The 21,134-nt window shown below is 45.1% G+C and overlaps 1 protein-coding gene across 2 annotated transcripts; it reads left to right on the plus strand.

Annotated features, from left to right (window-relative positions):
• The first annotated feature begins 2,681 nt into the window (after positions 1-2,681).
• LOC129327431 (zinc finger protein 436-like) lies at positions 2,682-21,134 on the plus strand. Of its 2 annotated transcripts, XM_054976075.1 has the most exons (10): positions 2,682-2,977; positions 4,455-4,529; positions 6,748-6,957; positions 8,156-8,178; positions 9,885-9,997; positions 11,818-11,868; positions 13,075-13,163; positions 17,022-17,148; positions 18,012-18,134; positions 19,204-21,134. In XM_054976075.1, exons 2-10 carry the CDS (start codon positions 4,455-4,457, stop codon positions 20,145-20,147), a joined length of 1,755 nt encoding a protein of 584 aa, XP_054832050.1. In that variant the 5' UTR covers positions 2,682-2,977; the 3' UTR covers positions 20,148-21,134. The 2 variants fall into 2 exon arrangements, with proteins under 2 accessions (XP_054832050.1, XP_054832049.1); XM_054976074.1 differs by lacking the exon at positions 2,682-2,977 and having other exon boundaries at positions 4,084-4,529.

Consider the following 21,134-nt stretch of genomic DNA (forward strand, 5'->3'; position numbering starts at 1 on the left):
GCCCTCAAGGAAATTGATGTGCAGACAAGAAAACATTTCTTCATACAATACATGATTTATTTATGGAACTCACTGCCACAAGATGTGGTGATGGCTTTAAAACATGACTGGTTAGCCACAAACTCATGCAAGTTTATCAGTAGTTTTCAGCTGTGATGGCCCTTGAATCTCCATGTTCAGGAGCAATGTAAAATGATGTGGGTTTTTAAAACATATTGCCATTGTAAGCTGCCTCAATAATCAAATATTGACAAAGAGTGTGGGATATAAATGGTGAAAATAAATAATCTACAGGGCAGTAACAATTTACATGGTTCCGTTTTCCTGTCAGAGTTGCCCATTGTTTAGGTAACCAATCACTCCGACCTTTATTTGCTTTCTGACTGGCAAGGCTTCAGTGACTGTTCGTACCTCCCTGACTGCAAGAAATTCAACAGGCTCAGCTTTTCTCAGGGTGGAAGTACAGCATTGATTACATCTGTTACTGGCTTTATGTAACCAAAGGCCAGTACAACTTATTGGGGAATGACTGGGAGAGATAAGTGTGAGGGGATCATCTTTCTGTCCGTCACATGTTGCAGACTGCAAGCGCCTGGTGAAAATACAGGACGCTGCCTTATTTTTCAGTCTTTTTTTTAAAAAAGATGTAAGTTACTTGCCCAAAAGTTGCCAACAGTCTTGGGAGAAAAATAGGATGGTCTTTACCTCCATGGCATGAAAAGCTTTACCTGCCCATTTCCACACGTTGTGTGTAAAGTAGCATCAAGTCACAATAGACTTATGGTATACCCATAGGGTTTTCAAGGCAAGAGACAAACACAGGTGGTTTTGCTATTGCCTGCCTCTGCGTAGCAGCCCTAGTTTTTCCTAGGTCTCCCATCTAAATTCTAACCAAGGCTGACCCTGCTTAGCTTCTGAGATCTGATGAGATCAGGCTAGGCTGGGCCATTGAGGTTAGGGCATTTCTGTGCATTAAGCCTCTATTAAAGGGACAGGATATATATTTTTCTCCAGACCTGTTGGCAGCCCTAGTTAACTGATGTGTGATTCCTGTGTTTTATGCTAAGGAAGGAAAAAGCAGAGCGGAGTTATTTTGAAAGCGGGTTCCAAAAATCACAGTAAGCTGGCCTGTAGCCTCTGTCCTTCTACAAAGAGCAGTCTGAAGCCTTTCTCCAGCTTCAATGATTCTCCCGCTAATGGAAGACACACAAACTGGAGGATGGGGAAACTTTCTCCAATTGGGTTGGCAACAGACCTGGAGAAAAATGCCCTTCCCTTTAACAAAAGCTTACCGTGTGGACAATGGGCAGCTGACACTTGTCATGGCACGCATTAAGCCTCTGTTAAAAGAGACAGGGCATTTTTCTCCAGACCAGCTGGCAAACTTTAGTTAGCTACTACCTACTAAAGTTTAGATAAAGATCCACTAAACACAGGATGCTTCCTTATACTTAATCAAGATTCTGATCTGTCAGACTGGCAGCAGCTTTCCAGGACCTGGCCTTTCCCATCTCCTACCACCTGATTATTTAAAAAACTGGAGATGCCAGAGACTGAATCTGGGATGTACTGCCTACAGAGCAGATGCTCTTCCACGGAGCCATAGCCCTTTCACATGGATCCCACTTCAAAAAGCTTAAGAATCACCCTGTGAGTGGGGTCAGGGGCATCGGAGGCCCCTGATGTGACATCCAGTGCTCCACTCCTCACAAAGCAGAGAGGGAAGGGGGTTAATGACCCCCCCCTTGTCCTCTCTGTCTACATACTTAGAATTGCAAACAAGTATGGAGATAAACATCCTGTCCTTTTAACAGAAGCGGGAAGGGATGTCATTCCCTCCATGCCATGAAAATCTCCAGCTGCCCATTTCTGCACATAAAACCTCTATTAAAGGGGCCAGACATCTTTCTCCAGGCCTCTTGGCAACCTTTGCTATCCCCTTTGGTCATGGTTACACTGCCTTAGAGGTAAATCTCAGGCTCTTATCATCCCATGTAATGAGTAAAATAGAATACTTTGGGGGAGAGGGATTTTTATAATAGGGAATACAGTAGTTTAACCTCAAGGAAGTTTAGTTTTCATTGCTTTGTTTCTTGTCTCTATTACACTGCTTGTTGAATTGTTCTCCCGTTTTACAATTCTCTTGCATCATTTGTGTATTGCTTTCTAATTACATAACCCAGTTCTGCTGCTGGTTGGACTGTAGCGTAGCGGTTAAGTGGTTTGGCTGCGAATCAGCACTCTACCAGTTCAAATCCCACTACTGCCACGAGCTCAGTAGGTGGTCTTGGGTCAGCCACTCCTCTCAGCCCCAGCTCCCCAGCTGTATTGTGGGGATGATAATAACACTGACTTGTTCACTGCTCTGGGTGAGGCACTAATCTGTCTAGAAGAGCGGTAGATAACTGCAGTTGTTGTTGTTATTCAAATTACCGGGAACACAATCAATAATAAATAAAGATAACATGTTATCAGTGATTGGCCTTGCTAAGCTGATACAACCACCAGAGACCTAAGTATCAGCCACATATCGGTGTAATATGTACGCTGTTTCAAGTAATGTCATCTTTTGCAGTTCTGTTGTTATCGTCGTCATCATCATTTCTGCATTGCACTTGTTGGATTGGGTAATCCGCCTTGAGTCTCAGCGAGAAAGGCTGCCTAAATGAACTGCACGCTTGGTAAAAATCATTCCCTGTGGCGAGTGTGCCCTGCTGCCACCAGAGGGCTGTGTATATCTTCAGCTCTGGACTGCGGATTGCTCCTTCCTTTGTGCCTTTCAGTGTGTGTGTCTGTTTGGGGGGGGGTGCAAGTTGCCCACGAACTTTTCCAGCTGCATCCGGCTGCCCCACTGAGAAAACCATGGATGCTGCTGCCACATCCCACCCGTAAGGCTTGAGGGAAGGACATACAGAGAAGGGTCGGAGCAGATCTGTTGCTATCTTCTGGCTGCTGATTCAAGTTGTTGGGAACAAAGGTATGGAAGAGGCATGTGTGTGGGGGGGGGGAAGACAAAGATCTATAGAGCCAGACTATTGGTCCACCAAACAACGCTCAGCCTTATTTTGATCCTGACCTTCTTCCAAGGAGTTCAGAGCGAACAACATGTTCCTCTCTTCCTCCTCAGAACAACCCTGGGGATCTGACAAAGGGAGCTTGACTCTTGAAAGCTCCTACCCTAAAATTCTTATTGGTCTTTAAGGTGCTATTAGATTTGAATCTTGCTCTTTGACTGCAGACCAACACGGCTACCTGCCTGAAACTATCTACATGGTAGGTTATGTTGAAAGAGCGGGGATTTGAGCTCCAGTTTCCTAGCACCACTTTAAACACTTCAGTACCCTATCCTGGGGACATCTACCAGAAGTTCATAAACTTGTGTAATTAAACAAACACACACATGCCCAAGTCGATGCAGGGCTCAGTTTGTTTTCAGATGCAGATCTGGAACCATGGAAGGGGAGAGGGTCTCTGAGCATGTAGAGAGTGACTTTCCTCTCTCCACCAAGCGAGCACAGAAAAAATTGGAAGGACTTTTAAAGGATTTTTTTAAAAAAAACTCTTGGGATGTTATTAGTGTGACAGGAGTGTGTGTGAATTCAGTGATAAAACAACAGAAGCAGTGGCCATAATTAAATCCTACCTTGTCCTGTTAAATCTTTAGAAAAACAAAGAGGGGAAGAAAGAATAGGAGGACCAATGCTTGATTTAGTCCAACATTTTTCTTTACACAGTGGACATGCCAGATGCCCTAAGAAGACTTACGAGAAAGGTGCTGCCTGCCAGTAATTGTCATTGTGAGTTACTCTGCCTCTGAACATGGAGGCTCCATTAAGCCATTGTGGCTAAGAGCCATCACATTTTAAAGCCAACTAAATTGGTAGTCAAATGCATTATGAAAATAAAAGACTAGTCACCAAGTGTAGGAACTCTGTGTTTACAAATGGCCAAGAAGGTGAATAGTTGGTCAGGGGCGGCTGATGCAATTCTTGCAAGAGACAGAGAAGTCACCCTTGGCTCACTCCAGTGCTGGGTAAGAGCTTGTTTGTGTTAATTCCGAGAGGGAAGGATTGAGGGATGAAAGCAGCTAAAACAGAATCTGTTCGCTTCTCAGAGGTGGGATGTATTTTTCAGCCCCTCACCTTTTTAAAACAGTAGGCTAAGCTCTTTTGAAAAACGACACCAAGAATTTCCTTAAGTCCCTGCAAACTTCTGAAATACCTTTTCAGCTCTGGCATAGAATCCGAGAGGGGCCCGAGGACCACAAGGAATGAAGACAAACAGGTTATGCACCTGCTTGTATTTAGAGACTGTTTGTGTGAGAAACAGGGTTTTGAGGCACCGGCATGCTTTTTAGTGCTGTTTCCCACAAAAGGGATTTGTTTCAGCTACAGAATTTGGCCCGGATATATGTGCGAAAGTTCCTTCTTTGTTGCATTTCCCTGGACCCACAGATGCAGCGAGGCAGCGAGAATTACAAAGGAGAAGACATGAAAGCAGAGCGTTTAAGAAAAAGCGAAGTGCTTCTGGTAAGCATCCAGGGATCCACTTGGAACAAAAGCCAGGGTGAGCTTCAAGATTCTGCCACGCTGGAGCACATCCATAAAGGGGTTGAAGTTTCATGATTCAAACTCCAGGCATGTATCCTAGCGCTTTAAAAAAAATGTCGTGAGGGGATTGATCTGAATCAGGGTCATGGGACTGGAGGAAAAGGGGCTTAATCCATTCCCCTTCCCTGTGCCACTTCACAGATCTGAAACATGGGCTGGCTCCTCTGTGAGGCAAGATAGGGCAGTCCCCTCAGACAGCAGATTTTGATGGATGCCACCGTTGCCAGGGCAACCACCAAAAAGATGGCTGAACTCTAGCAAGAGGAAGGAATCTTGTGAGAATTTGAGATGCGTTTAGGGATTGCTTGCCACTCTCTGAATAGGCCCTGGAGCTCTCCTAGAATTACGACTGATCTCCAAACTACAGTTCCCCTGGAGAAAACGGCTGCCTTGGAGGGTGGACTCCAAGGGATGTCCACCTTCCACATCCCTGCTGAGGTCCTCCCCTCCCCAAACCTTGCTCTTCCCAGGCCCCACCCTCCAATCTCCAGGAGTTCCTGAACCCAGAGTTGACAAGCCTAGATGCTGTGTGGAGCATATGCATTTTGTGGTGCTGCTTTGAGTGAGAATCTTGCATGGTGAGAAGAATTAGCTTCCTAGGAAAAGAGGGATGGCTGTGCCATAGCGGCAAGGACAGCCTCAGCAGCAGCAGGGAAGAGGGTGGTGGCCTCAAGCGGCAAAATACGTGGAACCACCACCACTGTCAGCTGTTTTAAGCCCCAGTACACATGGTATAGAACCTGGCCTTTCTCCCTATCAGTTTTCCATTGGAGAAGCTGTGTGTGTGTGTGTGTGTTGTCATGACTGCTTTCTAGCACAAATTACACATCTGAGGGGTTCAATTATAGTGCCCCAGCAATTAGGTCTTGCTTTTCAAAATATTTTTTTTTCAGGATGCTGAATTATGGTATTGCTTTAGGATTGCTGGAGTTCATGGGCAGGAGGCTGCCTGTGGCCTGTTTAATTGGCGAGGGCAAGGCCCCAATTCTCAGGACTGCAAAACAGTCTTGAAAATGTGAGGGCAGTAGCAATACCTGAAAGGATAAACTTGAAGATTTCTAGTTCTTACGCTCTAAATAAAAAGGCACTCTCATGATTAAGATACTCCTTGTTAAATTAGTCCTATAATTGTGCCTAGAACAAAGAGCCAGGGGGCAGAGGCAATATTAGAAAGGGGTTAGGATTTTCAGTTGCGGGTCTGGGGTCTTTAGAAAAACCAGTCACCAAAACCTTTCCTGTTGTCCTCCTGTCTTTTTTTTAAAAGACCTCGATTGTGGCTATTTCTTCATACTGAAAACTCAATTGCAGTACCAGCCTGTCCCATGTAAACAAAGAACCATTGTAGCTTTTCAGGGATACTGTCATTCTTGCATTTTCAATCCATCCTGCTTCTTCCTGTCTAAAGAACTCCTTCCTGTCTTGCCACTGAGTGAGAAGAAGCTGGCTTTCATTTGCAAAATATCAACTGTTGTTCAGGGTGTGTAGAGAGCACCTGTTTTGCAGTTTGACAAAACAGAAATTCTTTTTTAAAATTTCCTATACCCTCTTTTGTAAATAGTGCTATTGTGATCATGAACAATAAAAATTATGAGCCATGATTTTGCCTGGCTGCAAAGTGAAAACAAAGTACTAAAGGCACTGCAGTGGAAACAAAATGGATACCTTGATTCAAGCATGCATAGAGAATAGGTAATAGAAAGTGCTGTCAAGTCACAGGCAACTTAGGGGGACCCCGTATGGTTTTTAAGGCAAGAGAAGTTCAGAGGTGGTTTGCTATTGCCTGCCTCTGCATAGTGACCCTGGACTTCCTTGGTGGTCTCTCATCCAAATACTGACCGGGACCAACCCTACTTAACTTCTGTGATATGAGGAGATTGGACTAGCCTATACCATCCAGGTCAGGGCACTGGGAGGTAAGCCAAGAATTAATTAATCAGCTTGAAAACAGTAGAAAAGAAGGAAAAGTAAAGGGAGAAGTGTTACTCTCAGTGAGTGAGACTTCTGAGGACACGTCTAGTAGGATCTTACCCATGGTGACTGATTTTAATGGGGACTGGACTCTACTGCAGAAGCATGATGATCCAGCATCCTCTTGTGATTTGTCCCAAAGCACTCTCTCTTGTCCCTGTGATTGCAGAAAGAGACAGAAACCGAGAGGAAGATTATCATTCGGGAGTGGAAGGAGCTGCGGAAGTTTATTGAAGAGCAAGAAGAATGTGCGTTGAGGAGGCTGGAGGAGCTGGACAGGGATATCATTGCAAGGAGAGATGAGAGCATTTTGGGAAGCAGTGAGATGGCCTCACCACCTAGCATGAATGGAGAAGGCAATGGGAGACCACCTGCAAAGGTGACAATCTTGAAAAACCGCAGACATCTTGGGACACCTTTATTTACATGTTTGTTTAGATTTAAAGGGCCTGCGTGCTGACTCTCTGCTATAAGTGATTTGCAATAATAGGAAACCCAAACTGCGACAGAATCAAAGCATCAAGAAAAGGGAATTTAAAACACCCATAGCACTAAATCAACAATAATCAGAAATATCTAGAACAACATCAGCAACTGAATAGTCACTGGCTTGGATCCTAAGCCTTGCTGCACTCTCTTTGGCCATTGGGGAAGGCAGTCCTCTGCTGCACAATGTGTTCCTCAGGGGCTTGGTGCTTTTCAACTTGTTGGAAGATACTAGTGTTGCATGGGTGAAAGCAATAAACTTGTGTAGATCGTCGAGCCAGAGGAAAGCACTTCATAGCAAAGGACTGCCCAAAAACAGTCATCTGCACTGCTACGTCACTCCTGGGGAAAACCCAGAAATGACACAGGGTACCTAGAGTTTCCAGCAATTCCTAGAGTGACCCTGTGTCACTTTCAGGTTTTCCTGGAAGTACCTCCTGGAAGTGAGGTAGTGGCACTGATGGTACCAATTTTTTTAAAAAAAATTGCTGCCACTCAGAGTGGCAGCAGGCAACTAGGGCTGCTGGTGGAAGTCCTAGCCAAAAACAACCCAACAGCAGCTGGGGTGGGGGAGGGGAACAGCTTTGAGCCCATTTAAATAGAACAATATCTTGGTTTGGCACCAAGAAAATGTTCGCTGATAGAGCAGGGAAAGGGGAGGGCATTCCTAAGCCACAGCCAACAGCCACCTCAATTCCTAAAGGCCAAGGGGATTCACAGAAGGTCCTGAGATACAGAACTCTGTTCAGGCAGGACTAAATCGGGAAGGTGGTGCTCTGAAAACCCTAGTCTGGGGTCTGAATACCCTAGTCTGGGCTCTGAATACCCTAGTCTGGGCTCTGAATACCCTAGTCTGGGGTCGTATGAGGCTTTATAGGGCAAAACCATCTCCTTGAATGGGGATGCCTCTGACTGTCAGAAGCATGGGAGTGTTCAGCAAGCGAGGGCTGTTACCTGCAGGCTTCTTTGTGGCATCTCACTGGCTAATGGACCTGACAAGGTTTCCTGGAAGAGCCTTTAAGTGCAGACACCTGGAAGATTCATGTCTGATAGGTTTTCTTTCTCTTTCTCTCTCTCCATGACTTCTCCAGAGCATCAGACGGACCAGCAGCAGGTGAGGTTTCTGCCTTTACTGCCTGCAGGCCACTCTGCTTGGCTTGTTTTTGGAACTTCTCTGGGCTAGAGGGGGTTGCCAGTGAAGCTGCTTCCACATGCGAGCAATTCCCTGTTGTATGCTTAATGCAGATCCAGAGGAATTTGCAAACGCATCAAAGCACCCACAAAGACATATCAAATCCCCACTCTGCCATGCAAGCTTGGTGGGCAACCTTGGACTTAGTTACACACTCTCAGACTCACCTACCTCACGGGGTTGTTGTGAGGATAAAATGGAGGAGAGGAGAATGTTGTAAATTGCACTAGAGAGAAAGGCAATTGCATGATGATGTTATGCAGATACTCTGTTTTTTTTAAAAAACTTTCCAGTTTGGGAGGGAAGGTGAAGGAAGACCATTCATATGAAAGCAGCGTAGAAATGTGACAGAATGGGACCTGTGATTGACTGGGTAGCCTTTAGAACAGGGGTCCCCAACCCTTTTGGTCCTGTGGACACCTTTGAAATTTTGAGTGGGGCAGCAAGTGCCACCCTAAAATGGTGGCCACAGAAGCAGGAACCAAACCCAAACTGCATTCTGCAGGAGGCAGAAATAAACACAATACCTCCATCCTTTGTAAAAGAATTGCAGGATAAAACAAACAAAGAAAAGCACAGGTAGATAGAGTGGGAATAAAAAGGGCAGTCTGATGGAGCCACATGCCCGAGTTAGGGATCTCATTTCCTCTGTGGGGATCTCTTCCTCCCACTTTTTGTCCCCCCCCCCCGACTACTTCTCTGGCTGGGGGTGGGAAACGCAGGGAACAGGCCCCCCAAGTGTGCTCCCAGGGCCAGTGTGACAACATCACTGACGTCATCACGCCACCCTGAGAGTGCTCCTGCACTTTACAGCAGGCCAATTTGGGCCCTAAAAGCCAAAGAGCATGCTGGGATCACCTAAAAGGTAAGTACTGCACCCACACACACACCACTGGGAGGGTAAGGGGACCTGGTAATCCTAGGAGTCCTTACCAATCCTCCTGATCATCCAGTAACTGCCCATGGAAAACACTTTTGTTTGAATAAAGACTAGAGATGGGCACGAACCGGAAAAATACTGAACCATGTGGTTCCTGGTTCGTCAAATTTCACGAACCACGAACTTTCACGAACCTGCCCCTGGTTTGTAAACTGGTTCATTTGGTTTGTGAAAACATCACATCCAGGTCAGAAAATCATCACTTCCGGGCCAGCAGAAGGTCTGCAGGAAGTCCATCCCCTGTTGCCTAGGAAACGGATTGATTGGCACAAGGCTGTCTGCAGTGACGAACCAAAAAACGAACTAAATGAACCAGCCTAAATTTTGTGGCAGTTCATCAGAAATGGGATCTGATGAACCGCTGGTTTGCGAACCACGAATCGGCCTGGTTCGTGCTTAATTTTGTTTCGTTTCATGCCCATCTCTAATAAAGACAGCCAATAAGAAATCCTGCCTTACAAATCGTGCTTTCTGAAAAGCTCAGTGCATGCCATGGCAGCATGGAAGGGCAGCATAGAGATTTCCAGCATGGTTTCAGTCCTCCCAGCATTGCTTACTAGGCAAGAGGCAAATTCAGAGAACTGCTGGCTTAGCTCTATGCCCCCTTGAGCCAAACAGAAAGGCAGGGGCATAAATATTAATTAATAAGTGGAACACATTCTTACCTTCCTCTCTCTTTCTTCATCAGGGATAATGAGGTATTTCCTAAGCCTGAAACCAGTTTTATGGAGTTGGAACAGAGGATAAAGCGTTTCTCTCAGAAAAGGATTGTCATGCAAGATATGCTGTTGGCATTTAAAGGTGAGTTTAGTGGTCAGGAGGTTGACTCCAAGGGCACAGGATACTTCTTGGAGGAAGGAAAAGAATAAAGAATCTAGGAAGAACTCAGGCTTCCATTCTCAAGCAATTCTGCCTGCCTTTTTGGATACAGGCTGGTCTTATGTATATAGTTACGTTTTCAACATTAACAGTTGAGGGCTTCAATTAAAGGTGCATTGAGTTTACATTCACAATGCATCATAGGTTTTGTAGCCTTCAATGTGGTGTTTATATAAGATTACCATTTTAATTTTTTATTGTATATTTTATCATGATTGTGATTGTATGATGTTTCTAGAAGCAAAAAAGATGGGGTATAACCTGATTAAAAGACACAAGCAAGGAAATAAACATTTTTTGAACAGGGAAAGATCCTCACAAGATTTTATACTAGGAAGCACAATACCCAACAACATGCAGATCCTACCAATGACATTTCCAAGAATGTCTTGGCTGAAAGCTTATATTATTGTTGTTGATGATGGTGTTAGCAACAACAACAACAACAACAACAACAACAACAACAACAGTTTGCTTATATATCACCCTTCTGGACAGATTAGTGCCCCACCCAGAGCACTAAACAAACTCAGTGTTGTTTTTATCCCCAAAATACAGCTAGGGAACTGGGGCTGAGAGGGGTGGCTTACCCAAGGCCATCAGCTGAGCACATGGCAGCAGTGGGAATTGAACTAGCAGAGTGCTGATTCACAGCCCAGCCACTTAACTACTATACTTCTGCATAGCAGCATAGATCTGTTAAAAGCTATTGGCTGAGATGACTAAATGGAACCTCCATATTCAGAGGCAGTATACTTCATTAGCCAATGAGGGGCGGGGCTATTCATATCCTGCTTGTGGACCATTTAGTTGGTCATGATGGGAAACCGGATGCTGTATTTAATTGTTTATTTATTTGTTTGTTTAGCTTATACTGCCTCTCCGCCATATTTAGTGCTCGAGGCAGTTTACAGTATACATATAAAATACACTATTAAAATAATAGAAATACGAACATTAAAAATGGTCTCCTCCATTAGATGAGTCTACAAAAGCTATAGCTGCTGAAACAGGAAAGGAATGTAAATGAGGAGCCACACCAATGCCCTTATTTGGCCTGTTCCAATGATCTTTAGGGGCAGGACAAGGCTCTGTTTTTCTAAAAAACATCTGCAGGTATAAAGGTAACAGGTTTAGAAATGATTTGGTTTTACAAGGGGGTTATTTTGTCTATACAGGACCTGGATTCTCCTGCAGTTGGGCTAAATCAACACCTGCTTGCACACGTGTTTTTCTGTGGTTGCCCCCATCTTATATAATGGTCTGCCTGAGGAGGTCAGGAAAGCCCCCACTCTCCTGGCTTTCCGCAAACTATGCAAAACTGAATTATTCAGGAGGGCTTTCTACCCAGGACTGTGTCATAAGAAATAGCTCAGAGGGATGCCTTGGTAGGGATGGGGACTAAATGCTATGTTACTGAGTACTGCCTGCTGATGTAGATCTATGCCTTTGAGGGAGCTTCCACACAGCTAAACATGCCATAGAAATTGGTTATGCTTTTTTTCCCACTTGATTTTATGCTTGTTTTTTTTTCAGATTGTCTGCTACCATACCATACTGTATCTATTTCACTGAATGTCGTAACAGTTGTTCATGATTGTACTTTGCTCAGTGAATGTCCTAGCTATTGATTATATTGTATTTTCACTTGTAGTCTGTAATCTGCCATGGATCTCAGTGAGAAAGATGGACTGTAAATAAAACAATGAAACAATTATTTCCCTTTACCTTTCTTTCCTCAGAAATTTTGCAAATGGACCTGGGGAATGACTTAAGTCCAACTTTTTCATCTGGTAAGAAAGTACCAATATTTTCTTCCCGTCTACTCCCCGACCCCACTCATGGATTTATCTGGACCAGGGCTTTTTTTCAGCAGGAACACGGTGGAATGGAGTTCCTGCACCTCTTGAAAATGGTCACATGGGTGGTGGCCCCGCCCCCTGATCTCCAGACAGAGGGGAGTTTAGGAGGGCAATCTAAACTCCCCTCTGTCTGGAGATCAGGGGGCGGGGCCACCACCCATGTGACCATTTTCTCCAAGGGCAACCCACTGAGTTCCACCACCTCTTTTCCCAGAAAAAAAACCCTGATCTGGACTATAGATGTTACACCTCCACTTCCTTACTACTGCAGCCGCAGTCTGCATCCGCTCCCTCCCTGTGGTTCTGAGCCACATAGACCGGTCCTTTTCTGTAACACCGCCCGCAATCTGGGGGTGATGGTGTTCCTTCACTTCATTGGACAATGGAGGCCATAGCTCAACGGTTCAGCCTCTGGCACTGTTGGTTAAGATCAAAAGTTGTCAGATTGGAAAAGCCAATCCCTGGAGAGCAGCCGCTGGTCAAAGTAGATCATGCTGGCCCGGGGTTACCAACTTTGTGTTGGGAAATTCCTGGTAATTTGAAGGTGGAGCCTGGAGATAGTGGAGATTGGGGTAGAGAGAGAGCTCAGAAAGAATATGATGCCACGGAGTCCACCAAAGCAGCCACTTCCTCCAGGGGAACTGATCTCTGTGGCCTGGATCTCAATTCCAGAAGATTTCCAGCAACCATCTGGAGGTTAGAAACACTATAACTGGATTAGCACAAAGAAGCAAGATGATCCAAATTCCAGGAAAACTCCAGGGCCCACCTGCAGGCTGGCAACGCTAGGTGTGACAAGGATCTTTCCTACAGTATTCTTTATCAAAGAAGTGCCTGCTTGCTAGTAATTTTTCAATTATTTAATTGGGCTCAGGGAGTACTTTTGTCTGTTGTGTTCTTTCTTTCTTTCTTTCTTTCTTTCTTTCTTTCTTTCTTTCTTTCTTTCTTTCTTTCTTTCTTTCTTTCTTTCTTTCTTTCTTTCTTTCCTTTCTCCCTCAGGTTTGATATAATTACAGTTCAGCGGGCTCTGTTTTCCTATATTTATCTAGATTGGCTTGTGACTTCATTTTTGGCCTCCAACAGGGGTGAACAGTGGGGTTATGAATGAAGCAACACTTTCCTAAATGTGTTTTCCAGGCTATCCAGGAAAATCATCTTTCTACTCAAGATTTCTCCATTGCTGCCAAAGATATGGAAGGGAAACGGCTGTGTTGCAGCCTGACCAGGTAAGGGGATTTGCGGGTGGTGGCTGGGGAGGGAGAAGGGGATCGTGGGTACAGAATCTGGGAAGGGTGGTTCTTTTGAATTAGTCCAAAATGGGCGGCCTTGCTCGTGCATCCTAGAGGTGTGATATAGCAGAAAGCCCTTTCTCACCTTCAGACATGGCATTGTCAAAAAAAGCCTTTCTTCCGACAGGTTATGCGTCTCAAACCGGAGTCCAGAGACCCCTGGGGGGTTCCTGAGTCCTTTCTTAGGACTACTGTTGAGCTCCTTTCACGATGAGGGTTGCCAGCTGCCCTGTTTTCTAATGGCGTGTCCGGTTCCCCACACACATGCTTCTGTTCTGTCCAATTTTTCTGTACAATAGAGGGCACAGGAAGAGAGACTGATTTGTTTTGGTGCCTTTTATGCCAAAGGAATTTGCCATGTTGTGTCTTTGCAGCAGGAAACTTGCAGCCAGTATGAATGTTTTTCTGCCCATGCTTTTCTGTGCTCCCAAAGCAGCTTCTTCAGTCACTGGCTTGGTTCGTGGTTTTTGTTTCCCTTTCCCTCCTGATATCTCCGCAGCCTGAGACTTGAGGCTGAAAGGCAACAGACAAACCAGAAGAGAACTAGTCTGCACCCTCAGTGACCTTGTTTTATGGGCTCCCTGATCTCAACTAAATTCCACCCTCAGGACTCCACTGGTGCTGCCTCTAGAAAAACTGCTCTAGCCCGGGCTCCAGCTCCCGTGAACAGAGGCAACAAATCTCTGAATATGAAGGCTAGGAGACAATATCAGAGGAAGGCCTCTGAGACCTGTTTGTTGGCCCTCTGGGGACACTGGATGCTGAGTTTAAAAGGATGCTGGAATAAATGGACCACCAGTCTGATCCAACAGGGCTCTCCTTATATTCTTAGGCGAGGTTCACCCCTTGCCAGATTTGTGCCTCTCAAGAGCTATGTAGCTCATGATGACCACCTGGTTCACATGCGGCAAGGAATGTATGCTATAGGGGAGGGGGACAGAACAGTTTTCCCTCTCTTTTGAAGGGTGGGAGATCCTAGAGCTATCATCACTAACAATCACCCTTTTTTATCCTGAGAGTATTAGCCAGAAAGTACAGGATCCGATAGCTCAGACCAAAGTACTCTAATTAGCTAAATAGTGCCAAGGAGGTACAGTCCAAATGTTGTCGTCATAGTTATTTCAGGTATAAACCCATAGTGGTTTTCATGCTAATTTCCCATGTGAAGAATTGCACCACAGAGTTAGAAAGGCTCCACTCTGCATCCATAGTTTTTAGTTTTAGTATATAATATTTGTTACTGTTTTTAATTTTGCAAACCACTTTGGGCCTCATTCGAGGGAGCGGCAGTATAAAAATCGAATAAATAAATAATTAGACAGTAATAGCCAACGACAGTTTTCCACCCGTTACCAAAAATACAGGTGCTGAGTGAGTGATGTTGGTCTTTTTGTATGCAGTGTGTTTGTGTGTGCGTGCGTACACGTGCACATGAGAGAGGGAGAGAGTGCGGATTCAAATGTTTTCCAGGCCTTTTTCCATCCCTGCTCAACCAGCCTGTCTCTTGTCTCTGGTCCCATCAAGGGGCCGAGAACGATTAAAACTTGGGTCAGGGCCTATTTAATTGTGGTCCTATACAATCAGCTACCCTATGAACCTGTAAGGCAGGTACAGGTAAGGCGCACGTTTTCCTTCCAGTTGCTTTTTAAAAAGTATCTGGTGAGGATCTCACTGTCTCATTCACAAGACGAACCTGGATGCTGCACCCATAGCCACTAGGGGAGGGGGCAGAGCTAAGTTCCATCTTCAAAATGGCAGAGTTACTCTCTGCACCCCCAACCCCAATTTCCGCATTTTTTAGCTGAGGAAGGGAAGGGAAGAGGAGGGGGTTTCTGGGCCACAGGGAGGTGCCAAAACAACTGTGTGTATGTGCAGCGGAGAAAATGGCAGAGGAGGTGATGGAGCACAGTGGGGGTGAGGGTGCATAAACACTGTTCCCACATATCCCTACCACATTTGATGGTGCTTCCATGTAGGGTTGCCAACAACAGGTTTGGAAATTCCTGGAGATTTGGGGGCGGGAGCCTAGGGAGGGTGGAGTTAGAGGAAGGAGCCTCCGCAGGGATGTGATGCCATACAGTCTACCCTCTGAAGCTGCCATTTGCTCCAGGAGGAACTGATCTCTGGGGCCTGGAGATCAGCCATAATTCCGGGACAACTGCAGGCCTGACCTGGAGGTTGGCAACCCTACCTCCGTGGTAGGGATGTGTTTTTACGCTCCTGTGTGGACCAACAGACAAGGTCAGCTATTCAGATTGGGGCGCAGGAGGGCAGCATTCACACATCCCACCCCTGCTGCCCATTGCTGGCACCCCCTCCCATTCCCCTTCCTGCTTATTGCATCCTGTCAACAATCTTGCCAGCCCCCTCCAGCCACACCCAGCAACCCCTCCTCCCACCAGCAGCAGACCCTCAGCTGAGTTGTGTCTTTAAACAGCCTTATTGAAGGGCTGGGGAGGGGGGGACACCAGAACCAAGCATTCCCATTTTGGGGGAGATGCTAAGCTCCAAGCCCCTCTCTGGATTAGCTTTCCCTTTGAAATTGGAACCAAGAAGGTTTTCTGGTTTAAAAGGGGCAGCTGCAGGAGCCCCACAATTCGAACTGAGGAAGAGCACAGTGTTGTGTGGAAGCTCCTCAATAAAGTGGGGGCATGCTGTGTTCCACCCAACCACATGTGGAAACAGTGTCTGTCAAAGGTGTCCTGTTTCTTTGTGCAAAACCACAATGTGCAAAACTGAATTATTCAAAAAGGCTTTTTACTCAGATAGGAGAGCTGTATTACAGGGAGGTGGTCGCAAGGAGATGCTTCACTAATGAGTTAGGGACCACAGACTTTAACAACAACAACAACATTCAATTTATATACCGCCCTTCAGGAAAACTTAACGCCCACTCAGAGTGGTTTACAAGTGTGTTATTATTATCCCCACACAACAATCACCCTGTGAGGTGGGTGGAGTTGAGAGGGCTCTGGAAGAGCTGTGACTGACCCAAAGTCACTCAGCTGGCTTCAAGCGAAGGAGTGGGGAATCAAACCCGGCTCTTCAGATTAGAGTCCCGCACTCTTAACCACTGGCTCGCTATGTTGCCTTATGTACTATCTGTTGCTTTAATTATGACCCTGTTGGGTAGTTCTTTGATGACTAATGTCAGTCCTAGAATTGCTTATGCTCTTGTTTCAGCATTTCTTCAACATTGCTAATGTTATGTCTTTGTAAATGTGCGTTGTTTGTCAAAATATCCTTGATATTGACTATACTAATCTCACACTATGTAATCCACCTTGAGTCTCAGTGAGAAAGGCGGACTATACATGACATAAATAAAATAATTAAATAAGTGTTTTAGAACGGCCCTGTTATGTGATGATACTTTGAGGTCTGTGACAGATGGAATGTTTTTCATAATGTACACACTCCTTTGAAACTATGCCAGAAATTGAAGAGGGGATAGAATCGGCTTGGGGGAGGTTGATTTGGAACGGAAAAGTGGATGGCAAGGACAAAATTAAGCTAGCCTCCTGCCACTGCTCTGCTCAATATCGCATCTAACTAAAAAGCCAGTGGACTTTTCTTCCAGGCATTTCCATACAACGTGTAATTTTGAGTGAATAGCTGGGAAACACTCTGTATCTGCTCAGAGACACGCTTTTATTTTCCATACTTCATTTATTTTGAAAGGTTGCAATGGGGTACCAGCAACATGTTTGTTTCTGAAAAACCTGACGGGATTGAGTACAAATTGAGACCTTGTTTTCTTCCTTCTCTTTGGAACGGGATTCTCTGATGTTTTAGGGGCCTGTAACCTTTGAGGAGGTGGCTGTACATTTCACTGAGGAAGAGTGGGCTCTCCTGGACCCCCACCAGAGGACCTTGTACAGGGATGTTATGCAGGAGAACTATGAAAATGTGACCTCTGTGGGTAAGAACATCTCTCCTTTGGGTTTTAAAGATTAGTATATGCCCCAGTGCACCTAACTTGTTCCCCTGAGCATTTTGGGCTTCAAGAAAGATTCATTCATTCATTTATTTATTGGGCTGTGCCAAATTTTCATCTATGAACATTTTAGGGCAAAGGGGAGGGTTCAGACAAGGCTGTTGCGCGCACACACGTACATGTACAAACACACACACACACACACACACATTCTGTACTCATCTGGTTTTTTCCATTATCTTCAGATTGGGTGCCATTTTCTGTAAGGCAATCCAAGTTGATCAGGGATCATATAAATCCATGTTCACATGTTACAGTGAACACACAGTCGATGTGCATGCACATGCATACATCTGTTTGCAAAAATGACCCAACAACATTGTGTGTTCACTTTACAAATGAAATAGGGGACCTTTATCTACAGCAATGTGTGATTTAAATCACATCATTCAGCTGTATATGGATTGATTGTAACATGAGTGCTACTCAAAGCACATACAAAGACCTATCAAGTGTCCACAGATTGTACATGCATTCACTATAATTTATGAACGTGACTATAAAGAGCATGGTGACACGCAGCCAATCAGCTTTGGTTTTATGGTGAGATCACCAAGCCAAATAGAAAGAGCAGGAAGGATGCCACTGATTCAGTGTCTTGGATATAATCTGCAATCCCTTCCCCATTTCCACATACCACTGCAGCGTACGCATGGGTCCACACTCATTAGGACCATCTGTGGACTTTGCTGCTTTGCTGTTTAAGAATTTTGCTGGGCAATTCAGAAGGTTAACCAAAGCACAACTACCCAAATTAAGAATCCCCCCTTCTTATTCCTCCCACATAGCAGTGCTTTCCCTCACCAAGTCTGATGGGATGCGCTGGACTGAAGAAAGGGAAGAGGCACATTTTCTGATTCCATATTCTCGGGGCCCTGATGAAAGGAACCATTGCGAAGTCACCAGTACAGGTGAGTGTATCCACTGGTCCATATCACTCAGTGTGCTGTCTAATCTAGCCAGAAGCAGAGGACTGTTTCTTCCAGGCCAGCTACCTGTGGGCTTACCTACCACTACAGCGTTTTCATGTCCACTGCAGGCCAGCTGTGGTTCCCATCAGACCAAGTGTGCCCTGAGGGAGTTACATATTGCGTGCTCCCAACAAAAAAATTGATTCCCAGAACCCTGATTTGGCTTAAACCTTCTGTGTCTTCCACTGATTTCCCGACTTGGAATGTCTCCGGGGGGGGGGGGGCGCTATTTATGACACTGGGGAAACATCTCCCATCAGTACACTTTATAACTTAAACTGGAGACCCTTACCTTGAAGATGTGTATGAATTTAACCCAGGGTATTTCTGTGTAAAGTACTCCCTGAACCAGAGGGGTTCTATGTTGACATTTATTTCTCAGGTATGTGAGGGGTGGTGGTGGTGATGATCTGAACCACAGTGTGGGGAGAAGGGCTCTTAAGCCTTCTCCCTCCATACCATCTTCCCAATTTGAAATGGACCTAGGAAGCAGGTAGTTGTTCCACTGGGAAAACTTAAATGTAGGTTTATCAGTACAGGGAAGTTCCCTGAATGGGGCAAATAGCAGTACCACAGGGCTGTTTCAGGTGAGGAAAATGACGCAGGAAGGAAGAATTGTCCCATCTCCCTGCTTGGGTCACTTCCCAGTTGGGTCTCCACATGCTTGAGAATTACATTTCAAAATCACTGGGAGTGCTTTGTGATGGTTTGCCAGACACACGGCAAACCTAGAAACGAGGTAACAATTTGGATGGTAGTTCACCTCCCAGGGTTGCTGAGAGGATAAAATGGAGGAGAGGGGAAGGCTGAGTTCCTCTGAAGAAGAGCAGGGTAAAATGTGATAAAATGAAGAAGTTGAAGTACGCATTAGTGGATTCTGTCATGGAACCAGAGGGTAGCTGTTGGGGGAAGGGGCTGAGTCCTATATCAACCAATCTGATTGGAGAAAGATGATACAGAAGCAAATGTCAAACTTATTAATATATGTCTTCCCTCCCTCTTATTCCAGCCCATGTTGTTGAAGGAAATGTGAATAGGATACAGAAGAATCAACTGCCAGAGAATTCTGAGCAAGTTTTACCTCATGAGACTCCTTTCAGAAGCTCAAATGACCAACTTCTCCAGAATCAAGATGGAAAGACTGGGCATAAACGCAGATCAATAAGACAGCAAAAAAACAAAATAGGAGCTGAAGAAGAGAAACCTGTTCCTTCTCAGAATGGCTGCCACGATGTCAGGAAAACCACAATCCAGAAGAGAATCAGCAAGGATGGGAGACAAAAGGCATGTAATGAATGTGGGAAACGATTTAGTCAGAGCTTCCTCCTCCTTAAGCATAAGAAAGCCCATATGGGCACAAAACCTCGAAAATGCTCAGATTGTGGTAAAATCTTCAGCCAGCTATCCTACCTTAATAAACACAGGAGAACCCACAGAACAGCAAAATTGTTTGACTGTTCAGAGTGTGGCAAGTCATTCCATCGACGTTCTCATCTTGCTTCCCACCAAGGAATTCACACAGGAGTAAAGCCTTACAAATGTTCAGATTGTGGGAAAAGCTTCCGGCGGGGACCTGACCTGAACAGGCACCAGAAAATCCATACAGGAGAGAAAATGCATAAATGCTTGGATTGTGGAAAGAGTTTCCTTCTGAGTTCGAGCCTCACTAAACATGAGAGGACCCATACTGGAGAGAAACCATATAAATGCTCAGACTGTAAGAAAAGTTTCAGCCAGAGATCTCATCTTATTGTTCACAAAAGAACCCACACAAGGGAGAAACCATTCAAGTGTTCGTTCTGTGGTAATGGTTTCAGTCAGAAAGCACATCTCACTTCGCATCAGCGAACCCACACAGGAGAGAAACCCTACAAATGCTCTGAATGTGGTAAAAACTTCAAACTGAACTCAGCATGTATCAAACACAAAAGAAGTCGTCATTTTGATGCTTAGACAAAGGGAGACGTTTCTCTCTTGAGCTGAAGAATCAAATCGTACAAATTGGACAATGCAAGAAACTATTGCACAAAGTGAGAAGAAAAAACTAGTCTGGTGTAGTGGTTAGAGTGTAGGACTAACAACAGGGAGTTCTGAGTCCAAATCCTCATTGAACCATGAAAACGATTAGTTGACCTTGAGCCAGTCAATTCCTCTCAGTTTTCCCACCTCATTTGGTTGTTCTGAGGATAAAGTACAGGTTGAGAAAAAAACATACAGTGTTCTGAACTCCATGGAACTCCAGTGTTCTGGATTCCACAAAAAATAAGAAAGGCAAGCTTACAGCAATATCATCTGTCAGGATTGATTTCCACAAGACAGAAGTCCCAAGAGGCAGACCACAGAACCAGTCTGTGAACTTAATCACAGTCACATGTGATCAGCATATTTTCTCCTCTGTTCCACCACATGCCATTCCTGCTCTGAACTGGGACCATAGTGGTGTGCAGAAGCAGATTCAGCCTCTCTCCTCTGTGGTGTTAAAGAAGAAGGGACTTTTTGGCCTTTTGCACACGGGAATGTAAGAATGTAATCCAAGAAGACCTCTGCTGGAACTAAACCAAAGATCCGTCTAGTGAAGCATCCTGGCTCATGCACTGACTAACCAAATGCCCCAAGAATTCAGAAAGAAGGGGATGGAGTTCAAGATTTATCCTTGTTGCTGACCTCCCCCACAGCACCAGTATTCAGATATACTACTTCTGAACGTGGAAGATCCCTAAACCAGTGGCTGTCATTATATCCCGTGGCAGTGAATTCCACAAGTTAATCCCCATTGCTGTGGGAAGGTGTGCTAGTCTATGTGCAGATGAACACACATGAAGCTGCCTTGTACTGAGTCAGAACTCTTGGTCCATCATGGTCAGTTCTGTCTACTCAAATTGGCAGGTGTTCTCAAAAGTCTCCAGCAGAGAGGTCTTTCTCATCACCAGCTACCTGATC

The sequence above is a fragment of the Eublepharis macularius genome, chromosome 4, assembly GCF_028583425.1.
Source record: "Eublepharis macularius isolate TG4126 chromosome 4, MPM_Emac_v1.0, whole genome shotgun sequence".
Classification (NCBI taxonomy): Eukaryota; Metazoa; Chordata; class Lepidosauria; order Squamata; family Eublepharidae; genus Eublepharis; species Eublepharis macularius.

Bases quoted from the DNA above. Each gene is read 5' to 3' on its own strand.
- LOC129327431 (XM_054976074.1), top strand. From the start codon at position 4,347: ATGCTTTTTAGTGCTGTTTCCCACAAAAGGGATTTGTTTCAGCTACAG. The intron at 6,958-8,155 runs GTGACAATCTTG...TGACTTCTCCAG, and splicing joins ATGGGAGACCACCTGCAAAG to AGCATCAGACGGACCAGCAG. The intron at 17,149-18,011 runs GTAAGAACATCT...CCTCCCACATAG, and splicing joins TGAAAATGTGACCTCTGTGG to CAGTGCTTTCCCTCACCAAG.